Source organism: Salvelinus fontinalis, chromosome 8, assembly GCF_029448725.1.
Source record: "Salvelinus fontinalis isolate EN_2023a chromosome 8, ASM2944872v1, whole genome shotgun sequence".
Classification (NCBI taxonomy): domain Eukaryota; kingdom Metazoa; phylum Chordata; class Actinopteri; order Salmoniformes; family Salmonidae; genus Salvelinus; species Salvelinus fontinalis.
Genome location: NC_074672.1, coordinates 44827828 through 44847994, shown reverse-complemented (window position 1 = coordinate 44847994; position 20167 = coordinate 44827828). Strand labels below are relative to the sequence as shown.

Sequence of the window (20167 nt, the reverse complement as noted above, 5' to 3'; positions counted from 1 at the left end):
AGTCTGCAACTCTTGCAGAGGGACAAATCTAGAGACATCACACACACACACACACAGATACATACACAAACACCCAGACACGCCCCCACACGCACACACAGACACACACAAACACCCAGACACGCCCCCACACGCACACACAGACACACACAGACACCCAGACACGCCCCCACACGCACGCACAGACACACACAAACACCCAGACACGCCCCCCCACACGCACACACAGACACACACAAACACCCAGACACGCCCCCCACACGTACACACAGACACACAGACACACACAAACACCCAGACACGCCCCCCACACGCACACACAGACACCCAGACACGCCCCCACACGCACGCATACATACACACACATTCACACCGAAACACACACACACACACACACACACACACACACACACACACGCACACATGCACACACAGACACAGACACAGATACAGACACAAACACACACACAAACCTAGAGACACATACTTGTTAAAGCAGAGTTTTGGTGGACACTGGACACTGTGGCGCTGTGGAAGTGTCGTTGAGGAGTGAGGACACTGGACATCGTGGCCCTGTGGAAGTGTCGTTGAGGAGGGAGGACACTGGACATCGTGGCCCTGTGGAAGTGTCATTGAGGAGTGAGGAGACTGGACATCGTGGCCCTGTGGAAGTATCATTGAGGAGTGAGGACACTGGACATCGTGGCCCTGTGGAAGTGTCATTGGGGAGTGAGGACACTGGACATCGTGGCCCTGTGGAAGTGTCATTGGGGAGTGAGGACACTGGACATTGTGGCGCTGTGGAAGTGTCATTGAGGAGTGAGGACACTGGACATCGTGGCCCTGTGGAAGTGTCATTGGGGAGTGAGGACACTGGACATCGTGGCCCTGTGGAAGTGTCGTTGAGGAGGGAGGACACTGGACATCGTGGCCCTGTGGAAGTGTCATTGAGGAGTGAGGACACTGGACATCGTGGCCCTGTGGAAGTGTCATTGGGGAGTGAGGACACTGGACACTGTGGCCCTGTAGAAGTGTAGTTGAGGAGAGAGGACACTGGACATCGTGGCTCTGTGGAAGTGTCGTTGAGGAGTGAGGACACTGGACATCGTGGCCCTGTGGAAGTGTCGTTGAGGAGGAGGGACACTGGACATCGTGGCCCTGTGGAAGTGTCATTGGGGAGTCAGGACACTGGACATCGTGGCCCTGTGGAAGTGTCATTGGGGAGTGAGGACACTGGACATCGTGGCCCTGTGGAAGTGTCGTTGAGGAGTGAGGACACTAGACATCGTGGCCCTGTGGAAGTGTCGTTGAGGAGGAGGGACACTGGACATCGTGGCCCTGTGGAAGTGTCATTGGGGAGTCAGGACACTGGACATCGTGGCCCTGTGGAAGTATCATTGAGGAGTGAGGACACTGGACGGTGTGGCCCTGTGGAAGTGTCGTTGAGGAGGGAGGACACTGGACATCGTGGCCCTGTGGAAGTGTCATTGAGGAGTGAGGACACTGTCTGTTAATGAAACCTAATGATGTGAAATGACCACAGGGAAACAGAGCTGTGATATGGATACATTACTGAGACATTAGTGTCTTAAGGCTGAGTTGTTAGCTGGCCAGGGACGATGCTCTGTTTCTGACCTTGTGCTGCACCCAGTCTGTCTTCTTTGTGTGTGTGTGTGTGTGTGTGTGTGTGTGTGTGTGTGTGTGTGTGTGTGTGTGTGTGTGTGTGTGTGTGTGTGTGTGTGTGTGTGTGTGTGTGTGTGTGTGTGTGTGTGTGTGTGTGTGTGTGTGTGTGTGTGGTGTCAGGTTGGGTATCGTGACAACAACTAAAATAAAAGGCTATACATACACGTGGACAATAAAGATCTATTCTGTTACTGGGGTCTACTTTGGGTCCGGTAAAGTAGTCCCTGTTTATTAGCCTGGTGTAACCAGCCTGATTGCTGCCTTCAACATTCTATTCAAGTTTATTTTATATAGCCCTTCGTACATCAGCTAATATCTCGAAGTGCTGTACAGAAACCCAGCCTAAAACCCCAAACAGCAAGCAATGCAGGTGTAGAAGCACGGTGGCAAGGGAAAAACTCCCTAGAAAGGCCAAAACCTAGGAAGAAACCTAGAGAAGAACCAGGCTATGAGGGGTGGCCAGTCCTCTTCTGGCTGTGCCGGGTGGAGATTATAACAGAACATGGCCAAGATGTTCAAATGTTCATAAATGACCAGCATGGTCAAATAATAATAATCACAGTAGTTGTCGAGGGTGCTGCACCTCAGGAGTAAATGTCAGTTGGCTTTTCATAGCCGATCATTCAGAGTATCTCTACCGCTCCTGCTGTCTCTAGAGAGTTGAAAACAGCAGGTCTGGGACAGGTAGCACGTCCGGTGAACAGGTCAGGGTTCCATAGCCGCAGGCAGAACAGTTGAAATGGTGATACATCTGTTTATCCTACAGCTATTGTAAGCAGTAATCATGAGCCTATAAACCAGAGTTACACTGTTAGCACTGAGGCGGTGTGCACTAGTAGGACGACTACTTTATGCAGCTCACCCTGCACTATCAGCTCCAATGTAAATAACATGAGTAAGTCTACTTCTGATAAGCTCCCCAGTAAAGCATTACAAACAATCAAGCAACCCAGAAAAGTGCTAAAAAAAATAGCCCATATTAACATACTAAGAAGCAAGGTCCATGAAGTCAATAACTTGTAACAGATGACATTCATATTCTGAATCATTTCTCTGAAACTCACTTAGATAATACCTTTGATGATACAGTGGTAGCAATACATGGTTATAACATCTACAGAAAAGACAGAAATGCCAACGGAGGCGGTGTTGCTGTCTATATTCAGAACCACATTCCTGTAAAGCCTAGAGAGTAGCTCATGTTAAATACTGTTGAAGTAATATGGCTACAGGTTCATCTGCCTCACCTAAAGCCCATTCTGGTGGGAAGCTGCTATAGACCACCAAGTGTTAACAGTCAGTATCTGGATAATATGTGTGAAATACTTGATAATGTATGTGATATCAACAGAGAAGTATATTTTCTGGGTGATTTAAATAGTGACTGGCTCTCATCCAGCTGCCAACTCAAGAAAAAACTTCAAACTCTAACCAGTGCCTGGAACCTGGATCTGTTACGGGCTGTTGTTACGGGCTGTTATTACGGGCGTGTACTGGAGGCGAAGTCAGGTGCAGGAGAGCAGAGTGAAGTGAACAGGCGCACTTTTAATTCCGGTCCAAACGAAAGCACAGAAGTACATAAACGTGGCCCAAACATGGAACAATAGATAAAAGTCTGACGTGTAACAATACAGTGTAACGTGTGTCGTCGTCGGATGAGGAGGAATCAGACCAAAGCGCAGCGGGGTGAGTGTTCATGACTTTTATTGAAACAGAACAATTAAACAAAAATAACAAAGAGAATACACGAAACCGAAACAGTCCTGTCAGGTGAAGAACACTAAACAGAAAACAACTACCCACAAAAACCATGTGGGAAAACGCTACCTAAGAATGGTTCCCAATCAGAGACAACAATAGTCATCTGTCCCTGATTGAGAACCATACCCGGCCAAACACAAAGAAATACAAAACATAGAAAAAAGAACATAGAATGCCCACCCAAATCACACCCTGACCAAACCAAAATAGAGACATAAAAAGCTCTCTACGGTCAGGGCGTGACATACACACTTAACATCAAAACAATTTCACACAAAGACATGGAGGGGAACAGAGGACTAAATACATGTAGATTGATTGGGGAATGAAAACCAGGTGTGTATGGAACAAGGAAACAAGGAAATATGAATAATGGAGCGGCGATGGCTAGAAAGCCGGTGACGTCGATCGCGGAACGCCGCCCGGACAAGGAGAGGAGCCAACTTTGGGGGAAGTCGTGACAGGATCAGGTTATCAGTCAACCTACCAGGGTAGTTACAAACAGTACAGGAATGAAATCATCAACATGTATTGATCACATCTTTACTAATGCTGCAGAACTCTGCTCTAAAGCTGTATCCAGATCCATTGGATGTTGTGATCACAATATAGTAGCCATATCTAGGAAAACCACAGTTCCAAAGGCTGGGACTAATATAGTGTATAAGGGTCATACAATATGTTTTGTAGTGATTACTATGTTGTTGATGTAAATAATAATTGTTGGTCTGTGGTGTGTAATGAGGAGCAACCAGACGCTGCACTTGACAGTCTGCTTCCCTCCTGTAGATTTTCACTCAAACCCAAATATTATAGCAGATCTCCATAGATCTGGTCCCCTCCTCATTAAACACTGTAACATATCCACATAAATGTCCATGGTTGGAAATTCAATGTCACTGACTGTATCTCTGACTCACCACAGGCTCACTGACTCACCCCAGGCTCACTGACTCACCACAGGCTCACTGACTCACCACAGGCTCACTGACTGTATCTCTGACTCACCACAGGCTCACTGACTCACCACAGGTTCACTGACTCACCACAGGCTCACTGACTCACCACAGGCTCACTGACTCACCACAGGCTCACTGACTGTATCTCTGACTCACCACAGGCTCACTGACTCACCCCAGGCTCACTGACTCACCCCAGGCTCACTGACTCACCACAGGCTCACTGACTCACCACAGGCTCACTGACTGTATCTCTGACTCACCACAGGCTCTCTGACTCACCACAGGCTCACTGACTCACCACAGGCTCACTGACTCACCACAGGCTCACTGACTCACCACAGGCTCACTGACTGTATCTCTGACTCACCACAGGCTCACTGACTGTATCTCTGACTCACCACAGGCTCACTGACTCACCACAGGCTCACTTACTCACCACAGGCTCACTTACTCACCACAGGCTCACTGACTCACCACAGGCTCACTGACTGTATCTCTGACTCACCACAGGCTCACTGACTCACCACAGGCTCACTGACTCACCACAGGCTCACTGACTGTATCTCTGACTCACCCCAGGCTCACTGACTCACCACAGGCTCACTGACTGTATCTCTGACTCACCACAGGCTCACTGACTCACCACAGGCTCACTGACTGTATCTCTGACTCACCATAGGCTCACTGATTCACCACAGGCTCACTTACTCACCACAGGCTCACTGACTCACCACAGGCTCACTGACTGTATCACCGACTCACCCCATCTCACTGAATAAAGTTTCCACCATAATGTCAGCAGAATAGTAACTCATATCCCTGTTTATCTTGGGTTCGTCTTGTGAGTTATGTGCCCCAGTGTTGTTTTTCAGGTGCATAGATGATTGGAAACAAAGAGGTGTTTGTTCTCCTCCAGGCTATTTCGGGTCACAAACACCAACACAGTCTATGGAATGCAGGCTGTAGGTTTTATCACCAAGCCAATTACAAATCAATAGCCAGCACCGAGCCCCAGAGGCCCGACTCAGTCACACTCACACAGATGAGAGAGTACTGATGAACCTTATTCGATGCATGAACAGTATTATGACATAATCTTGTACTTTTTCTAGCATAATATCACTGACTATCTCTGACTCACCACAGGCTCACTGACTATCTCTGACTCACCCCATCTCACTGAATAAAGTTTACACCACTATGCCAGCAGGCGAGTAACTCATGCCCCACCCCCCTTCTTCTTCTTGTTCTTCAGATCCAGTTTGCTAACGCGGAGGATAAACAGGAGTTTCAGAAGTACCCCACTAAGGCCGGCCGGCGCTCCCTCTCTCGCTCCATCTCCCAGTCCTCCACAGATAGCTACAGCTCAGGTAGATGACACACACACACACACACACACACACACACACACACACACACACACACACACACAGACACACAGACAGACACACAGACACACACACACACACACACACACACACACACACACACACACACACACACACACACACACACACACACACACACACAGACACACAGACAGACGCACGCACGCACGCACTCACGCACGCACGCAAGCACGCACGCACGCACGCACGCACGCACGCACGCACACACACACACACACACACACACACACACACACACACACACACACACACACGTACACAGTACACAGGCATAGCTCCACACAGCAATAGGTGCTGGTGATTAACAAGGTAGCAAAAGTCCTCAATCAAGGATTTATTAGCTGACAATCCTTCTATTATTCAACTGATGTAAAAGACCATGTCAAGCTAATAACTACACTGCCTACCACAGACTGGTATACCTGAAATCACACTTCTTATGTGTCTCTGACTCTTTGTCCTCCTCCCTCCCACAATGCAATGTCCAGCTGCGTCCTACTCAGACAGCTCAGATGACGAGACCTCTCCTCGGGACAAGGCCCAGGCCAACTCCAAGGGCAGCAGCGACTTCTGCGTTAAGAACATCAAACAGGCAGAGTTCGGCAGACGGGAGATCGAGATCGCAGAGCAAGGTGTGGAATCACCACTGTCTGGCATCTATTTTCAGGCATCCACGGTCTTTGAATCCACTTTCAGGCATCCACTGTCTTTGCATACACTTTCTGGCATCGTTCTGATAGCAACTATAGTAGATTTGCAACCAGGCCAGCCCAGTACAGCTTACATTGGCTGGGCTCATTATTGTGAAAAGGATCAAGTGTAAGTGCTGATTCAGGATCAGTGGGTTAGAGGGTACAGAGAGTGCTTAGAGCTGCCGTGTACCTCGTCGAGGACTGACTCCGCATCAGTAATAAGAAGACGGAACATACAAATCTAATCAAACTTTATTAGTCACATTCGCCGAATACAACAAGTGTAGACTTTACCGTGAAATGCTTACTTACAAGCCCTTAACCCAACAGTGGAGTTTTAAGAAGAGTTAAGAAAAGATTTTCCAAATAAACAAAAGTAAAAATTAATAATAACAAATGACACAATAACATAACAATAATGAGGTTATATACAGGAGGTACCAGTACAGAGTCAGTGTGCGGGGGTACAGGTTAGAGGTAATTTGTACATGTAGGTGGGGGTGAAGTGACTATGCATAGATAATAAACAGAGAGTAGCAGCAGTGTACAAAACAAATGGGGGGGGTCGTCAATGTAATCCATTTGATGAATTGTTCAGCAGTCTTATGGCTCGGGGGGTAGAAGCTGTTAAAGAACCGTTTGGACCTAGACTTTGGTCCTAGACTCTAGACAGATCAAACAGCAGTGTTCTCTGTACCTGCAATGTACTATTTTCAGACCCATATCACCTGAGAAAGTGCTTCGGTTGGAGCTCAAATAGCTGGGTTCATATCATATTATATTCATTACACCCATGTAACATGGCGTCCTTTCTGCTGTGCTGCCGTTGTTTTGACTTAATGATTTGCTATGGAAGTCATGGAAGTTCTACTAAGTTGACATATGGAATTGTTTTAAGATGGTCATACCAAGGATCATTTGCCATTTGATTACAAGGTGGGGCGGGGTTCTACTAAGGTAACATATGGAATTGTTTTAAGATGGTCATACCAAGGATCATTTAGCCGTTTGATTCTGAATTGTAGGACCCCTTTAGGGATCAAAGAAATGTAGACAAAAAAAGAGACATTATCTCTCTGGTTGTATAGACAGTATATCGCTCTGGTTGTATAGACAGTATGCCTCTCTGGTTGTATAGACAGTATATCTCTCTGGTTGTATAGACAGTATATCTCTCTGGTTGTATAGACAGTATATCTCTCTGGTTGTATAGACAGTATATCTCTCTGGTTGTATAGACAGTATCTCTCCGGTTGTATAGACAGTATATCTCTCTGATTGTATAGACAGTATATCTCTCTGGTTGTATAGACAGTATCTCTCTGGTTGTATAGACAGTATCTCTCTGGTTGTATAGACAGTATCTCTCTGGTTGTATAGGCAGTATATCTCTGGTTGTATAGACAATATATCTCTCTGGTTGTATAGACAGTATATCTCTCTGGTTGTATAGACAGTATATCTCTCTGGTTGTATAAACAGTATCTCTCTGGTTGTATAGACAGTATCTCTCTCAGGCTGTGCAGACCTAGATGATGAGGAAGTGCTCTGTAAGTGGTCCTAGAACCGCTGCCTGTGCCTTGACAGCTGTTGCTGGCATTTACCGTAAGCCTACTGCATGCATATGTAGATGAGGATGTGGTTTTACATGAATTGTGACCGACCACCTGGATTTGGTCTTATGTAGCAAAATTAGAAATGCTGTTTTTTACATTGGATAAACGCAGAGACACAGAGCTACAACATGGTGTATCATATACTGCATTTGAGGAACAATGGGAAAGTAATTCTGCTTTGAAAGTTGATAAACTTGTAACCTCACTTTTGAGAAAATGGCCTTTGAATGTTTTTGTACCTACTGGAGAGCTCTTCTTTGTCTACACCTGTTCGGCATCGTTCACACCCTCTTAAGCTTTAGCTCCACCCATCTCTTTCAAGGTGTAATCTGAGCGCTCTGTCCTAACAACAGCAGTCAAACACCCAAGCTAACTGGCTAACAGTTGTCGCGGTGACATTCTTTTAAAATGGACACTTGCATAGTGGAGTCAATTTGTTAAGACATGTAGCTAGCTAGCTAAACAATGAACCATAATCACAACTCATGACGTTACTACCCAGCATTAGGCTATAACAAGCAAAGCAAATGGCTCTGAGATACGAATAATAAGATCATACACGTACCGTTAGCTAGCGAGCCATCCAGCTAACGTTAGCTAGCTAGCTAACAGTACACTTTAACTTGAAATAAAAATACTTTCATGTCAAAATTAGAAATGTGTAATATCTGAAAATGTAGCTAGCTAGACTATCTTACCCGTATACATCATGGTTGGACTCTTCTCCCTGTCATGGATGCCACGGTTGCCCTTAGTTTGAAGATGTAATCCAGAGACAGGTGTTTTCTCCTTACCTATCATACTCTAATTCCACTGATTTCTAAACTCGGTCCTCCACAAAGTGGAGTTCAGTTCTACTAAGCAATATATTTATTTTATAAAAGCGCGTTAGACAGGATTACATAGACATACTAACCAGCTAAAATGGACAGAAGCGTGCTATATGGCAGACCAAACCAAACTCATCTCTCGGCATGTCCAGCCCACTCATTATGTCAGCCAATCATTGCTAGCGGGAAGGTTGCTGGCTTTTTCCCGCGCTAAACCAACTAGGCTCGTAATTTAACAATTTTATTCGTATTTACAGATGGCATACAAGTTCGTTATTAAGGCACATGAAAGTTCACATGTTCCAGAAGGGATTTCTGGCCAAAAATGTATTCTTGATTTAAAAAAAATTACGATTATGTTCAAATGTCTGTGAAGTGGTGACCCGCGACATAGTTTCCTGAAACGTGTCACAATTGTGCTCCATCTGTCATTATCTTTCCCCTTGCCTCTTTTTCATATTTATTCCTGCTTCTCCTATCCTCGTATCAAATGAAATTGTATTTGTCACATGCGCCCGAATACAACAGGTGTAGACCATACAGAAAATGCTTACTTACAAGCCCTTAACCAACAATGCAGTTTTAAGAAAATACCTATAAAAAAAGTAAGAGAAAATAATAACTAATTAAAGAGCAGCAGTAAATAAGAATATGAACTTGAAGCTCTCAACCTGCTCCACTACAAACCCGTTGATGAGAATGGGGGCGTGCTCGGTCCTCCTTTTCCTGTTGTCCACAATAATTTCCTTTGTCTTGATCACGTTGAGAGAGAGGTTGTTGTTCTTGCACCACACGGTCAGTTCTCTGACCTCCTCCCTATAGGCTGTCTCATCGTTGTCGGTGATCAGGCCTACCACTGTTGTGTCATCAGCAATCTTAATGATGGTATTGGAGTTGTGCCTGGTTGTGCATTCATGAGTGAACAGGGAGTACAGGAGGGGACTGAGCACGCACCCCTGAGGGACCCCCCCCGTGTTGAGGATCAGTGTGGCAGATGTGTTGTTGCCTACCCTTACCACCTGGGGGCGGCCCATCAGGAAGTCCAGGATCCAGTTTCAGAGGGAGGTGTTTAGTCCCAGGGTCCTTAGCTTAGTGATGAGCTTTGAGGGCACTATGGTGTTGAACGCTGAGCTGTAGTCAATGAATAGCATTCTCACATAGGTGTTCCTTTTGTCCAGGTGTGAAAGGGCAGTGTGGAGTGCAATAGAGATTGCATCATCTGTGGATCTGTTGGTGCGGTATGCAAATTGGAGTGGGTCTAAGGTTTCTGGGATAAGGGTGTTGATGTGAGCCATGACCAGCCTTTCGAAGCATTTCATGGCTACAGACGTGAGTGCTACGGGTTGGTAGTCATTTAGGCAGGCTACCTTAGTGTTCTTTGGCACAGGAACTATGGTGGTCCGCTTGAAACATGTTGGTATTACAGACTTAGACAGGGAGAGGTTGAAAATGTCAGTGTAGACAATTGCCAGTTGGTCAGTGCATGCTCGCAGTACACGTCCTGGTAATCCGTCTGGCCCTGCGGCCTTGTGAATGGTGACCTGTTTAAAGGTCTTACTTACATCGGCTGCGGAGAACGACAAAGTCGTCCAGAACAGCTGATGCTCTCATGCATGTTTCAGTGTTACTTGCCTCGAAGCGAGCATAGATGTTATTTAGCTCGTCTGGTAGGCTTGTGTCACTGGGCAGCTCTCGGCTGTGCTTCCCTTTGTATTCTGTAATGGTTTGTAAGCCCTGCCACATCCGACGAGCGTCCGAGCCGGTGTAGTACGGTTTGATCTGAGTCCCGTATTGATGCTTTGCCTGGTTGATGGTTCGTCGGAGGGCGTGGCGGGATTTCTGATAAGCTTCTGGGTTCTTATAAGCTTCCGCTCCTTGAAAGCGACAGCTCTACCCTTTAGCTCGGTGTGAATGTTGCCTGTCATCTATGGCTTCTGGTTGGGATATGCACGTACGGTCACTGTGGTGAAGACGTCCTCGATGCACTTATTGATGAAGCCAGTGACTGACGTGGTGTACTCCTCAATGCCATCGGAAGAATGCCGGAACATATTCCAGTCTGTGCTAGCAAAACAGTCCTGTAGTTTAGCATCCGCTTCATCTGGACACTTTTTTTATTGACCGAGTCACTGGTGCTTCCTGCTGTAATTTTTGATTGTAAGCAGGAATCACGAGGATATAATTATGGTCAGATTTGCCAAATGGAGGGCAAGGGAGAGCTTTGTACGCTTCTCTGTTTGAGGAGTAAAGGTGGTCTAGAGTTGTTTTCCCTCTGTTTGCACATTTAACATGCTGATAGAAATGAGGTAAAATGGATTGAAGTTTCCCTGCATTAAAGTCCCCGGTCACTAGGAGTGCTGCCTCTGGATGAGCATTTTCCTGTTTGCTAATGGCGGTATACAGCTCATTGAGTGCGGTTTTAGTGCTAGCATCCGTCTGTGGTGGTATGTAGACAGCTATGAAAAATTCAGAAGAAAACTATCTAGGTTGATAGTGTGGTCTACAGCTTATCATGAGATGCTCTACCTCAGGCGAGCAAAACCTCGAGACTTCCTTAGATATCGTGCACCAGCTCTTGTTTACATAAACGCATAGGCCCCCACCCCGTGTCTTACCAGAGGCTGCTGTTCTATCCTGTCGATAGATAACCCGCCAGCTGTATGTTCCTAACGTCGTCGTTCATCGAAGACTCGGTGAAACATAAGATATTACAGTTTTAATCTCTCATTCACTGTTTTGCTCTCCCACATCCAAATCCTTAACCTCTCACCTCTATCCCACTCTCTGTATCTCCCCCCCCCCCCCCCCCCCCCCCACAGATATGTCAGCCCTGATCTCCCTGAGGAAGAGAGCCCAGGCTGAGAAGCCTCTAGCTGGGGCAAAGATAGTGGGCTGCACCCACATCACAGCTCAGACTGCAGTAGGTTATCTTGCTTTCTCCTCCACCATACACCATCTTAGATCCATAGACCTACAGTATATGAGAAGCCTCTAACTGGGTCGAAGATATTGGCTTTATGTTGTTGTTGCTGCCTCCTCCAGTAATACAATCATACTGTCTTTGCCTTTCCTGACTGTCAAATGAATCAGACATTCAGTGATGATCAACAGCTTGGCTTAAAGCACTTTGCTCCAGACATGTCAGATTACAGCTTGATAGATAGATTTTGGTGTTATATTTTATGGTCTACATTTACCTCAATGTAAGAGGTTATGGTGTGTGTGTTTGTGTGTTGCCCCCAGGTTCTGATAGAGACCCTGGTAGCTCTTGGAGCTCAGTGTCGTTGGACAGCCTGCAACATCTACTCTACTCAGAACGAGGTGGCTGCTGCCCTGGCAGAGACTGGTGAGAACACACATCACATAGTGGACCCTCTCTCTCTCTCTCTCTTTCTGTCTCGCTCTCTGTGTCTCTGTCTCTTTCTGTCTCGCTCTCTGTCTCTCTGTGTCTTTCTGTCTCGCTCTCTGTCTCTTTCTGTCTCTCGCTCTCTGTCTCTCTGTCTCTTTCTGTCTCGCTCTCTGTGTCTCTGTCTCTTTCTGTCTCGCTCTCTGTCTCTCTGTGTCTTTCTGTCTCGCTCTCTTTCTCTTTCTGTCTCGCTCTCTTTCTGTCTCTCGCTCTCTTTCTCTCTGTGGCTCTCTTTCTCTTTCTGTCACTCTTTGTCTTTCTGTCTCTCTCCCTTTGTTTTTCTGTCTCTCTTTGTCTTTCTGTCTCTCTTTGTCTTTCTGTCTCTCTTTGTCTTTCTGTCTCTATCTTTCTGTCTCTTTGTCTTTCTGTCTCTCTCTTTCTGTCTCTGTGTGTCTCTATCTCTCCCTCTCCCCCAGCCATAATAAATACTAGCCTCTTCTTCATCTCTCTCTTCCTCTCTCTCTCTCTCTCTCCTCTCCCCTACAGGTGTGCCTGTGTTTGCATGGAAGGGCGAGTCAGAGGATGATTTTTGGTGGTGTATCGACCGCTGTGTCAACAAAGAAGGCTGGCAGGCCAACATGGTACCTAAATAATAAACTATTCAATAATAGATTTTTACGTCAGACCTGGGTCAAATATTTATTATATGTATGCACTTGAGACGTGCTTGATTTAACTTACCAGGCACAATTGAACCGTTGGAATAGTCCCAGTACTGAAAACTCCCATACTAGGCAAGCAAAGTCATGCAAACCTCAGGTATTTCAGATAATGGAAATGCACACACATTCGCCCCCAATGTCCGCTTGACATTGATCATGCAGTGATGCCCCACCTTACTGTGGAAGGTGATTGTTGACTTCACCATTTAATATATATATATTACCATTGTGCTGTGATTGTTAGATTCTGGATGACGGAGGGGATCTGACCCACTGGGTCTATAAGAAGTACCCCAGCGTGTTTAAGAAGGCTCAGGGCATCGTGGAGGAGAGCGTCACTGGAGTCCACAGGTGAGAAAGAGCTTTCCTAAAACATTGGTCACATACATCCACAGCAAGAAGAGATATTTTAGAACTTTTTTTTTGTCATTGGTCCAGTTTATTCTCCGGTAGTCTGTGGCTCACCTTAAAGACTGTCTTCTTTATTTCCTTTATTCTCAGGTTGTACCAGCTGTCCAAGGCAGGCAAGCTGTGTGTCCCGGCCATGAATGTCAACGACTCGGTTACCAAGCAGAAGTTTGACAACCTCTACTGCTGCAGAGAGTCCATCCTGGACGGGTGAGGAGGAGCTGTCATGTAGAATATAGTACAGTAACTACTGCTGCAGAGAGTCCATCCTGGATGGGTGAGGAGGAGCTGTCATGTAGAATATAGTACAGTAACTACTGCTGCAGAGAGTCCATCCTGGACGGGTGAGGAGGAGCTGTCATGTAGAATATAGTACAGTAACTACTGCTGCAGAGAGTCCATCCTGGACGGGGAGCTGTCATGTAGAATATAGTACAGTAACTATTGCTGCAGAGAGTCCATCCTGGACGGGAAGTTGTCATGTAGAATATAGTACAGTAACTATTGCTGCAGAGAGTCCATCCTGGACGGGAAGTTGTCATGTAGAATATAGTACAGTAACTACTGCTGCAGAGAGTCCATCCTGGACGGGAAGTTGTCATGTAGAATATAGTAGAGTAACTACTGCTGCAGAGAGTCCATCCTGGACGGGGAGATGTCATGTAGAATATAGTAGAGTAATTACTGCTGCAGAGAGTCCATCCTGGACGGGTGGGGAGGAGCTGTCATATAGAATATAGTACAGTAACTACTGCTGCAGAGAGTCCATCCTGGACGGGGAGATGTCATGTAGAATATAGTACAGTAATTACTGCTGCAGAGAGTCCATCCTGGACGGGGAGATGTCATGTAGAATATAGTACAGTGACTACTGCTGCAGAGAGTCCATCCTGGACGGGTGAGGAGGAGCTGTCATGTAGAATATAGTACAGTGACTACTGCTGCAGAGAGTCCATCCTGGACGGGTGAGGAGGAGCTGTCATGTAGAATATAGTACAGTGACTACTGCTGCAGAGAGTCCATCCTGGACGGGTGGGGAGGAGCTGTCATGTAGAATATAGTACAGTATCTACTGCTGCAGAGAGTCCATCCTGGACGGGGAGATGTCATGTAGAATATAGTAGAGTAACTACTGCTGCAGAGAGTCCATCCTGGACGGGTGGAGAGGAGCTGTCATGTAGAATATAGTACAGTAATTACTGCTGCAGAGAGTCCATCCTGGACGGGGAGATGTCATGTAGAATATAGTACAGTAATTACTGCTGCAGAGAGTCCATCCTGGACGGGTGAGGAGGAGTTGTCATGTAGAATATAGTACAGTAATTACTGCTGCAGAGTCCATCCTGGACGGGGAGATGTCATGTAGAATATAGTACAGTAACTACTGCTGCAGAGAGTCCATCCTGGACGGGGAGATGTCATGTAGAATATAGTACAGTGACTACTGCTGCAGAGAGTCCATCCTGGACGGGGAGATGTCATGTAGAATATAGTACAGTGACTACTGCTGCAGAGAGTCCATCCTGGACGGGTGAGGAGGAGCTGTCATGTAGAATATAGTACAGTAACTACTGCTGCAGAGAGTCCATCCTGGACGGGTGAGGAGGAGCTGTCATGTAGAATATAGTACAGTAATTACTGCTGCAGAGAGTCCATCCTGGACGGGTGGGGAGGAGCTGTCATGTAGAATATAGTACAGTAACTACTGCTGCAGAGAGTCCATCCTGGACGGGGAGATGTCATGTAGAATATAGTACAGTAATTACTGCTGCAGAGAGTCCATCCTGGACGGTGGGGAGGAGCTGTCATGTAGAATATAGTACAGTAATTACTGCTGCAGAGAGTCCATCCTGGACGGGTGGGGAGGAGCTGTCATGTAGAATATAGTACAGTAACTACTGCTGCAGAGAGTCCATCCTGGACGGGGAGATGTCATGTAGAATATAGTAGAGTAACTACTGCTGCAGAGAGTCCATCCTGGACGGGGAGATGTCATGTAGAATATAGTAGAGTAACTACTGCTGCAGAGAGTCCATCCTGGACGGGTGGGGAGGAGCTGTCATGTAGAATATAGTACAGTAATTACTGCTGCAGAGAGTCCATCCTGGACGGGTGAGGAGGAGCTGTCATGTAGAATATAGTACAGTAACTACTGCTGCAGAGAGTCCATCCTGGACGGGGAGATGTCATGTAGAATATAGTAGAGTAACTACTGCTGCAGAGAGTCCATCCTGGACGGGTGAGGAGGAGCTGTCATGTAGAATATAGTACAGTAATTACTGCTGCAGAGAGTCCATCCTGGACGGGTGAGGAGGAGCTGTCATGTAGAATATAGTACAGTAACTACTGCTGCAGAGAGTCCATCCTGGACGGGGAGATGTCATGTAGAATATAGTACAGTAATTACTGCTGCAGAGAGTCCATCCTGGACGGGTGGGGAGGAGCTGTCATGTAGAATATAGTACAGTAACTACTGCTGCAGAGAGTCCATCCTGGACGGGTGGGGAGGAGCTGTCATGTAGAATATAGTACAGTAACTATTGCTGCAGAGAGTCCATCCTGGACGGGGAGATGTCATGTAGAATATAGTACAGTAATTACTGCTGCAGAGAGTCCATCCTGGACGGGTGAGGAGGAGTTGTCATGTAGAATATAGTACAGTAATTACTGCTGCAGAGTCCATCCTGGACGGGGAGATGTCATGTAGAATATAGTACAGTAACTACTGCTGCAGAGAGTCCATCCTGGATTGGTGGGGAGGAGCTGTCATGTAGAATATAGTAGAGTAACTACTGCTGCAGAGAGTCCATCCTGGACGGGGAGATGTCATGTAGAATATAGTACAGTAACTACTGCTGCAGAGAGTCCATCCTGGATTGGTGGGGAGGAGCTGTCATGTAGAATATAGTACAGTAACTACTGCTGCTGAGAGTCCATCCTGGACGGGTGAGGAGGAGCTGTCATGTAGAATATAGTAGAGTAACTACTGCTGCAGAGAGTCCATCCTGGACGGGTGGGGAGGAGCTGTCATGTAGAATATAGTACAGTAATTACTGCTGCAGAGAGTCCATCCTGGACGGGGAGATGTCATGTAGAATATAGTACAGTAATTACTGCTGCAGAGAGTCCATCCTGGACGGGTGGGGAGGAGCTGTCATATAGAATATAGTACAGTAACTACTGCTGCAGAGAGTCCATCCTGGACGGGGAGATGTCATGTAGAATATAGTACAGTAATTACTGCTGCAGAGAGTCCATCCTGGACGGGTGAGGAGGAGATGTCATGTAGAATATAGTACAGTAACTACTGCTGCAGAGAGTCCATCCTGGACGGGGAGATGTCATGTAGAATATAGTAGAGTAACTACTGCTGCAGAGAGTCCATCCTGGACGGGTGAGGAGGAGATGTCATGTAGAATATAGTACAGTAACTACTGCTGCAGAGAGTCCATCCTGGACGGGGAGATGTCATGTAGAATATAGTAGAGTAACTACTGCTGCAGAGAGTCCATCCTGGACGGGGAGATGTCATGTAGAATATAGTAGAGTAACTACTGCTGCAGAGAGTCCATCCTGGACGGGAAGTTGTCATGTAGAATATAGTACAGTAACTACTGCTGCAGAGAGTCCATCCTGGACGGGAAGTTGTCATGTAGAATATAGTAGAGTAACTACTGCTGCAGAGAGTCCATCCTGGACGGGGAGATGTCATGGTAACATTCACAACTATTCGTTCTCTACTTAGACGTGAAATAATCTTCCTCCATGGAATCACAAATATGTCCCCAAGCAGATCAGAGTATTTTTTTAAAAAGTTTGTGATAGTTGTCATACACAACCTTCTAATTGAAGTAATGTATTTCCCTTCTTGCTGTAGTTTGAAGAGGACCACTGATGTGATGTTCGGAGGGAAACAGGTGGTGGTGTGTGGTTACGGAGAGGTGGGTAAAGGTTGCTGCTCTGCTCTGAAGGCTATGGGAGCCATCGTCTGCATCACAGAGATAGACCCCATCTGTGCCCTGCAGGGCTGGTAAGAAAACCTCAGGGCCACATTTTACTCTTCTTCAAATATATATATATATATTTTTGTTGTACAATACAACAGTGGTGGTCGTAATGAGCATTGTTTGTGGATGGTTTCTCTCCTACACAACAGCATGGATGGGTTCAGGGTGGTCAAGCTGAATGAAGTCATTCGTCAGATGGATATTGTGATAACCTGCACAGGTAAACTAGAAACCAATCAAATCAATCATTTATTTGTAAATATATATATATATATTCATAAAGTCATTTTTCACAACATCAGTTACTTTACAGTAACTCAGCCTAGAGGGGTAAGACGAAAAGCACAGTGGTCCGGAAAGCAGAAGGATTTATTCTATTCTACTCTGATAATCATACAAACCTAAAACAGCCTCTATCTTCACATTTAAATACCCCAGCAGATGTCCATGTTTATGACTCAGCTTTGTCCACCAGACGTCACCTGTTTAAACCACGCAGTATCTTTATCAAATCAGTTGGTGACTCACTTTCATAACAGATTGCATTCATTATTCTCTCTCTCTCTGTTTCTGTCTCTGTCTCTCTGTCTCTCTCTCTCTCTCTCACTCTCTGTCTCTGTCTTTCTGTATCTCTCTGTCCCTTTCTATCTCTCTCTCTCTCTCTCTCTGTCTCTCTCTCTCTCTCTCTCTCTCTCTCTCTCTCTCTCTCTGTCTCTCTGTCTTTCTGTATCTCTCTGTCCCTTTCTCTCTCTGTCTCTCTCTGTCTCTCTGTCTTTCTGTATCGCTCTGTCCCTTTCTATCTATCTCTCTGTCTCTCTCTCTCTCTCTCTGTCTCTCTATCTTTCTGTCTCTCTCTGTCCCTTTCTATCTCTCTCTCTCTCTCCCTCTCTCTCTCTCTCTCTCTCTCTCTCTCTCTCTCTCTCTCTCTCTCTCTCTCTCTCTCTCTCTCTGTCTCTCTATCTTTCTGTCTCTCTCTGTCCCTTTCTCTCTCTCTGTATTACCGATGACTTAGCTAACAGTGTACATTTCGATCAGAGCTCAGATGAGCAAGGAGTGTTCTGACTACATTGTTGTCGTGATGTCACTCAGGCAATAAGAACGTGGTGACCAGAGACCAGCTGGATCGGATTAAGAACGGATGTATAGTCTGCAACATGGGACATTCCAATACTGAGATTGATGTGGTGAGTTACTTTTGGTTGGGTGGGTTGGTGTGGGTTGGTCCGCTGCTCTGTCACTAACCTCTGTGTCTGGTCTCTCTGCCGTCTAGGCCAGCCTGCGGAGCCCGGAGCTCACCTGGGAAAGGGTGCGTTCTCAGGTGGACCATGTTATCTGGCCCGACGGCAAGAGGGTCATTCTGCTGGCTGAGGTACTGGACACACACACACACACACACACACACACACACACACACACACACACACACACACACACACACACACACACACACACACACACACACACACACACACACACACAGTACCTGGCCCTGTTGGCTGAGGTACATGGTCCTGTTGGCCGAGGTACAGTACCTGGGTCTGTTGGCTGAGGTACAGTACCTGGTCCTGTTGGCTGAGGTACAGTACCTGGTCCTGTTGGTCGAGGTACCTGGGTCTGTTGGCTGAGGTACAGTACCTGGTCCTGTTGGCTGAGGTACAGTACCTGGGTCTATTGGCTGAGGTACAGTGCCTGGGTCTGTTGGCTGAGGTACAGTACCTGGTCCTGTTGGCTGAGGTACAGTACCTGGGTCTGTTGGCCGAGGTACCTGGTCCTGTTGGCTGAGGTACAGTACCTGGGTCTGTTGGCTGAGGTACAGTACCTGGGTCTGTTGGCCGAGGTACAGTACCTGGGTCTGTTGGCTGAGGTGCCTGGTCCTGTTGGCTGAGGTACAGTACCTGGGTCTGTTGGCTGAGGTACAGTACCTGGTCCTGTTGGCTGAGGTACAGTATCTGGTCCTGTTGGCTGAGGTACAGTACCTGGGTCTGTTGGCTGAGGTACAGTACCTGGTCCTGTTGGCTGAGGTACAGTACCTGGGTCTGTTGGCTGAGGTACAGTACCTGGGTTTGTTGGCTGAGGTACAGTACCTGGGTCTGTTGGCTGAGGTACAGTACCTGGTCCTGTTGGCTGAGGTACCTGGTCCTGTTGGCTGAGGTACAGTACCTGGGTCTGTTGGCTGAGGTACAGTACCTGGTCCTGTTGGCTGAGGTACAGTACCTGGTCCTGTTGGCTGAGGTACAGTGCCTGGTCCTGTTGGCTGAGGTACCTGGTCCTGTTGGCTGAGGTACAGTACCTGGTCCTGTTGGCTGAGGTACCTGGTCCTGTTGGCTGAGGTACAGTACCTGGTCCTGTTGGCTGAGGAGTATTTCTGTCTGTAATAAAGCCCTTTTGTGGGGAAAAACTCATTCTGATTGGCTGGACCTGGCTCCCCAGTGGGTGGACCTGGCTCCCAATTGGGTGGGCCTATCCACTCCCAGACCCACCCATTGCTGTGCCCCTGCCCAGTCATGTGAAATCCATAGATTAGGGCCTAATGAATTTATTTAAATTGACTGATTTCCTTATATGAACTGTAACTCAGTAAAAATCTTTGAAAATAATGCATGTTGCGTTTATATTTTTGTTCAGTGTTCGATGAAATCGTCCGCCCTTTTTACAAACTAAATATGTTTCTCAAAAACAGGTGTAGCCTGTTACTTTGTATTTGTGCATCTCTGAGCAATATTCTATCGAT

At 46.7% G+C, this 20167-nt stretch overlaps 1 protein-coding gene across 2 annotated transcripts in view; it reads left to right on the top strand.

The window, feature by feature from the left end:
• The window catches only part of LOC129861315 (S-adenosylhomocysteine hydrolase-like protein 1), a 44407-nt gene that overhangs the window by 19292 nt on the left and 4948 nt on the right, over positions 1 to 20167 (top strand). For both annotated transcript variants that reach the window (XM_055932628.1, XM_055932629.1), the window contains exons 2-12: positions 5662 to 5776; positions 6304 to 6447; positions 11773 to 11873; positions 12197 to 12299; positions 12846 to 12940; positions 13266 to 13372; positions 13523 to 13639; positions 17307 to 17459; positions 17586 to 17656; positions 18526 to 18620; positions 18707 to 18805. In XM_055932628.1, coding sequence (XP_055788603.1) covers positions 5662 to 5776; positions 6304 to 6447; positions 11773 to 11873; positions 12197 to 12299; positions 12846 to 12940; positions 13266 to 13372; positions 13523 to 13639; positions 17307 to 17459; positions 17586 to 17656; positions 18526 to 18620; positions 18707 to 18805 — 1200 coding nt within the window. The remainder of the gene's footprint in view (positions 1 to 5661; positions 5777 to 6303; positions 6448 to 11772; positions 11874 to 12196; positions 12300 to 12845; positions 12941 to 13265; positions 13373 to 13522; positions 13640 to 17306; positions 17460 to 17585; positions 17657 to 18525; positions 18621 to 18706; positions 18806 to 20167) is intronic.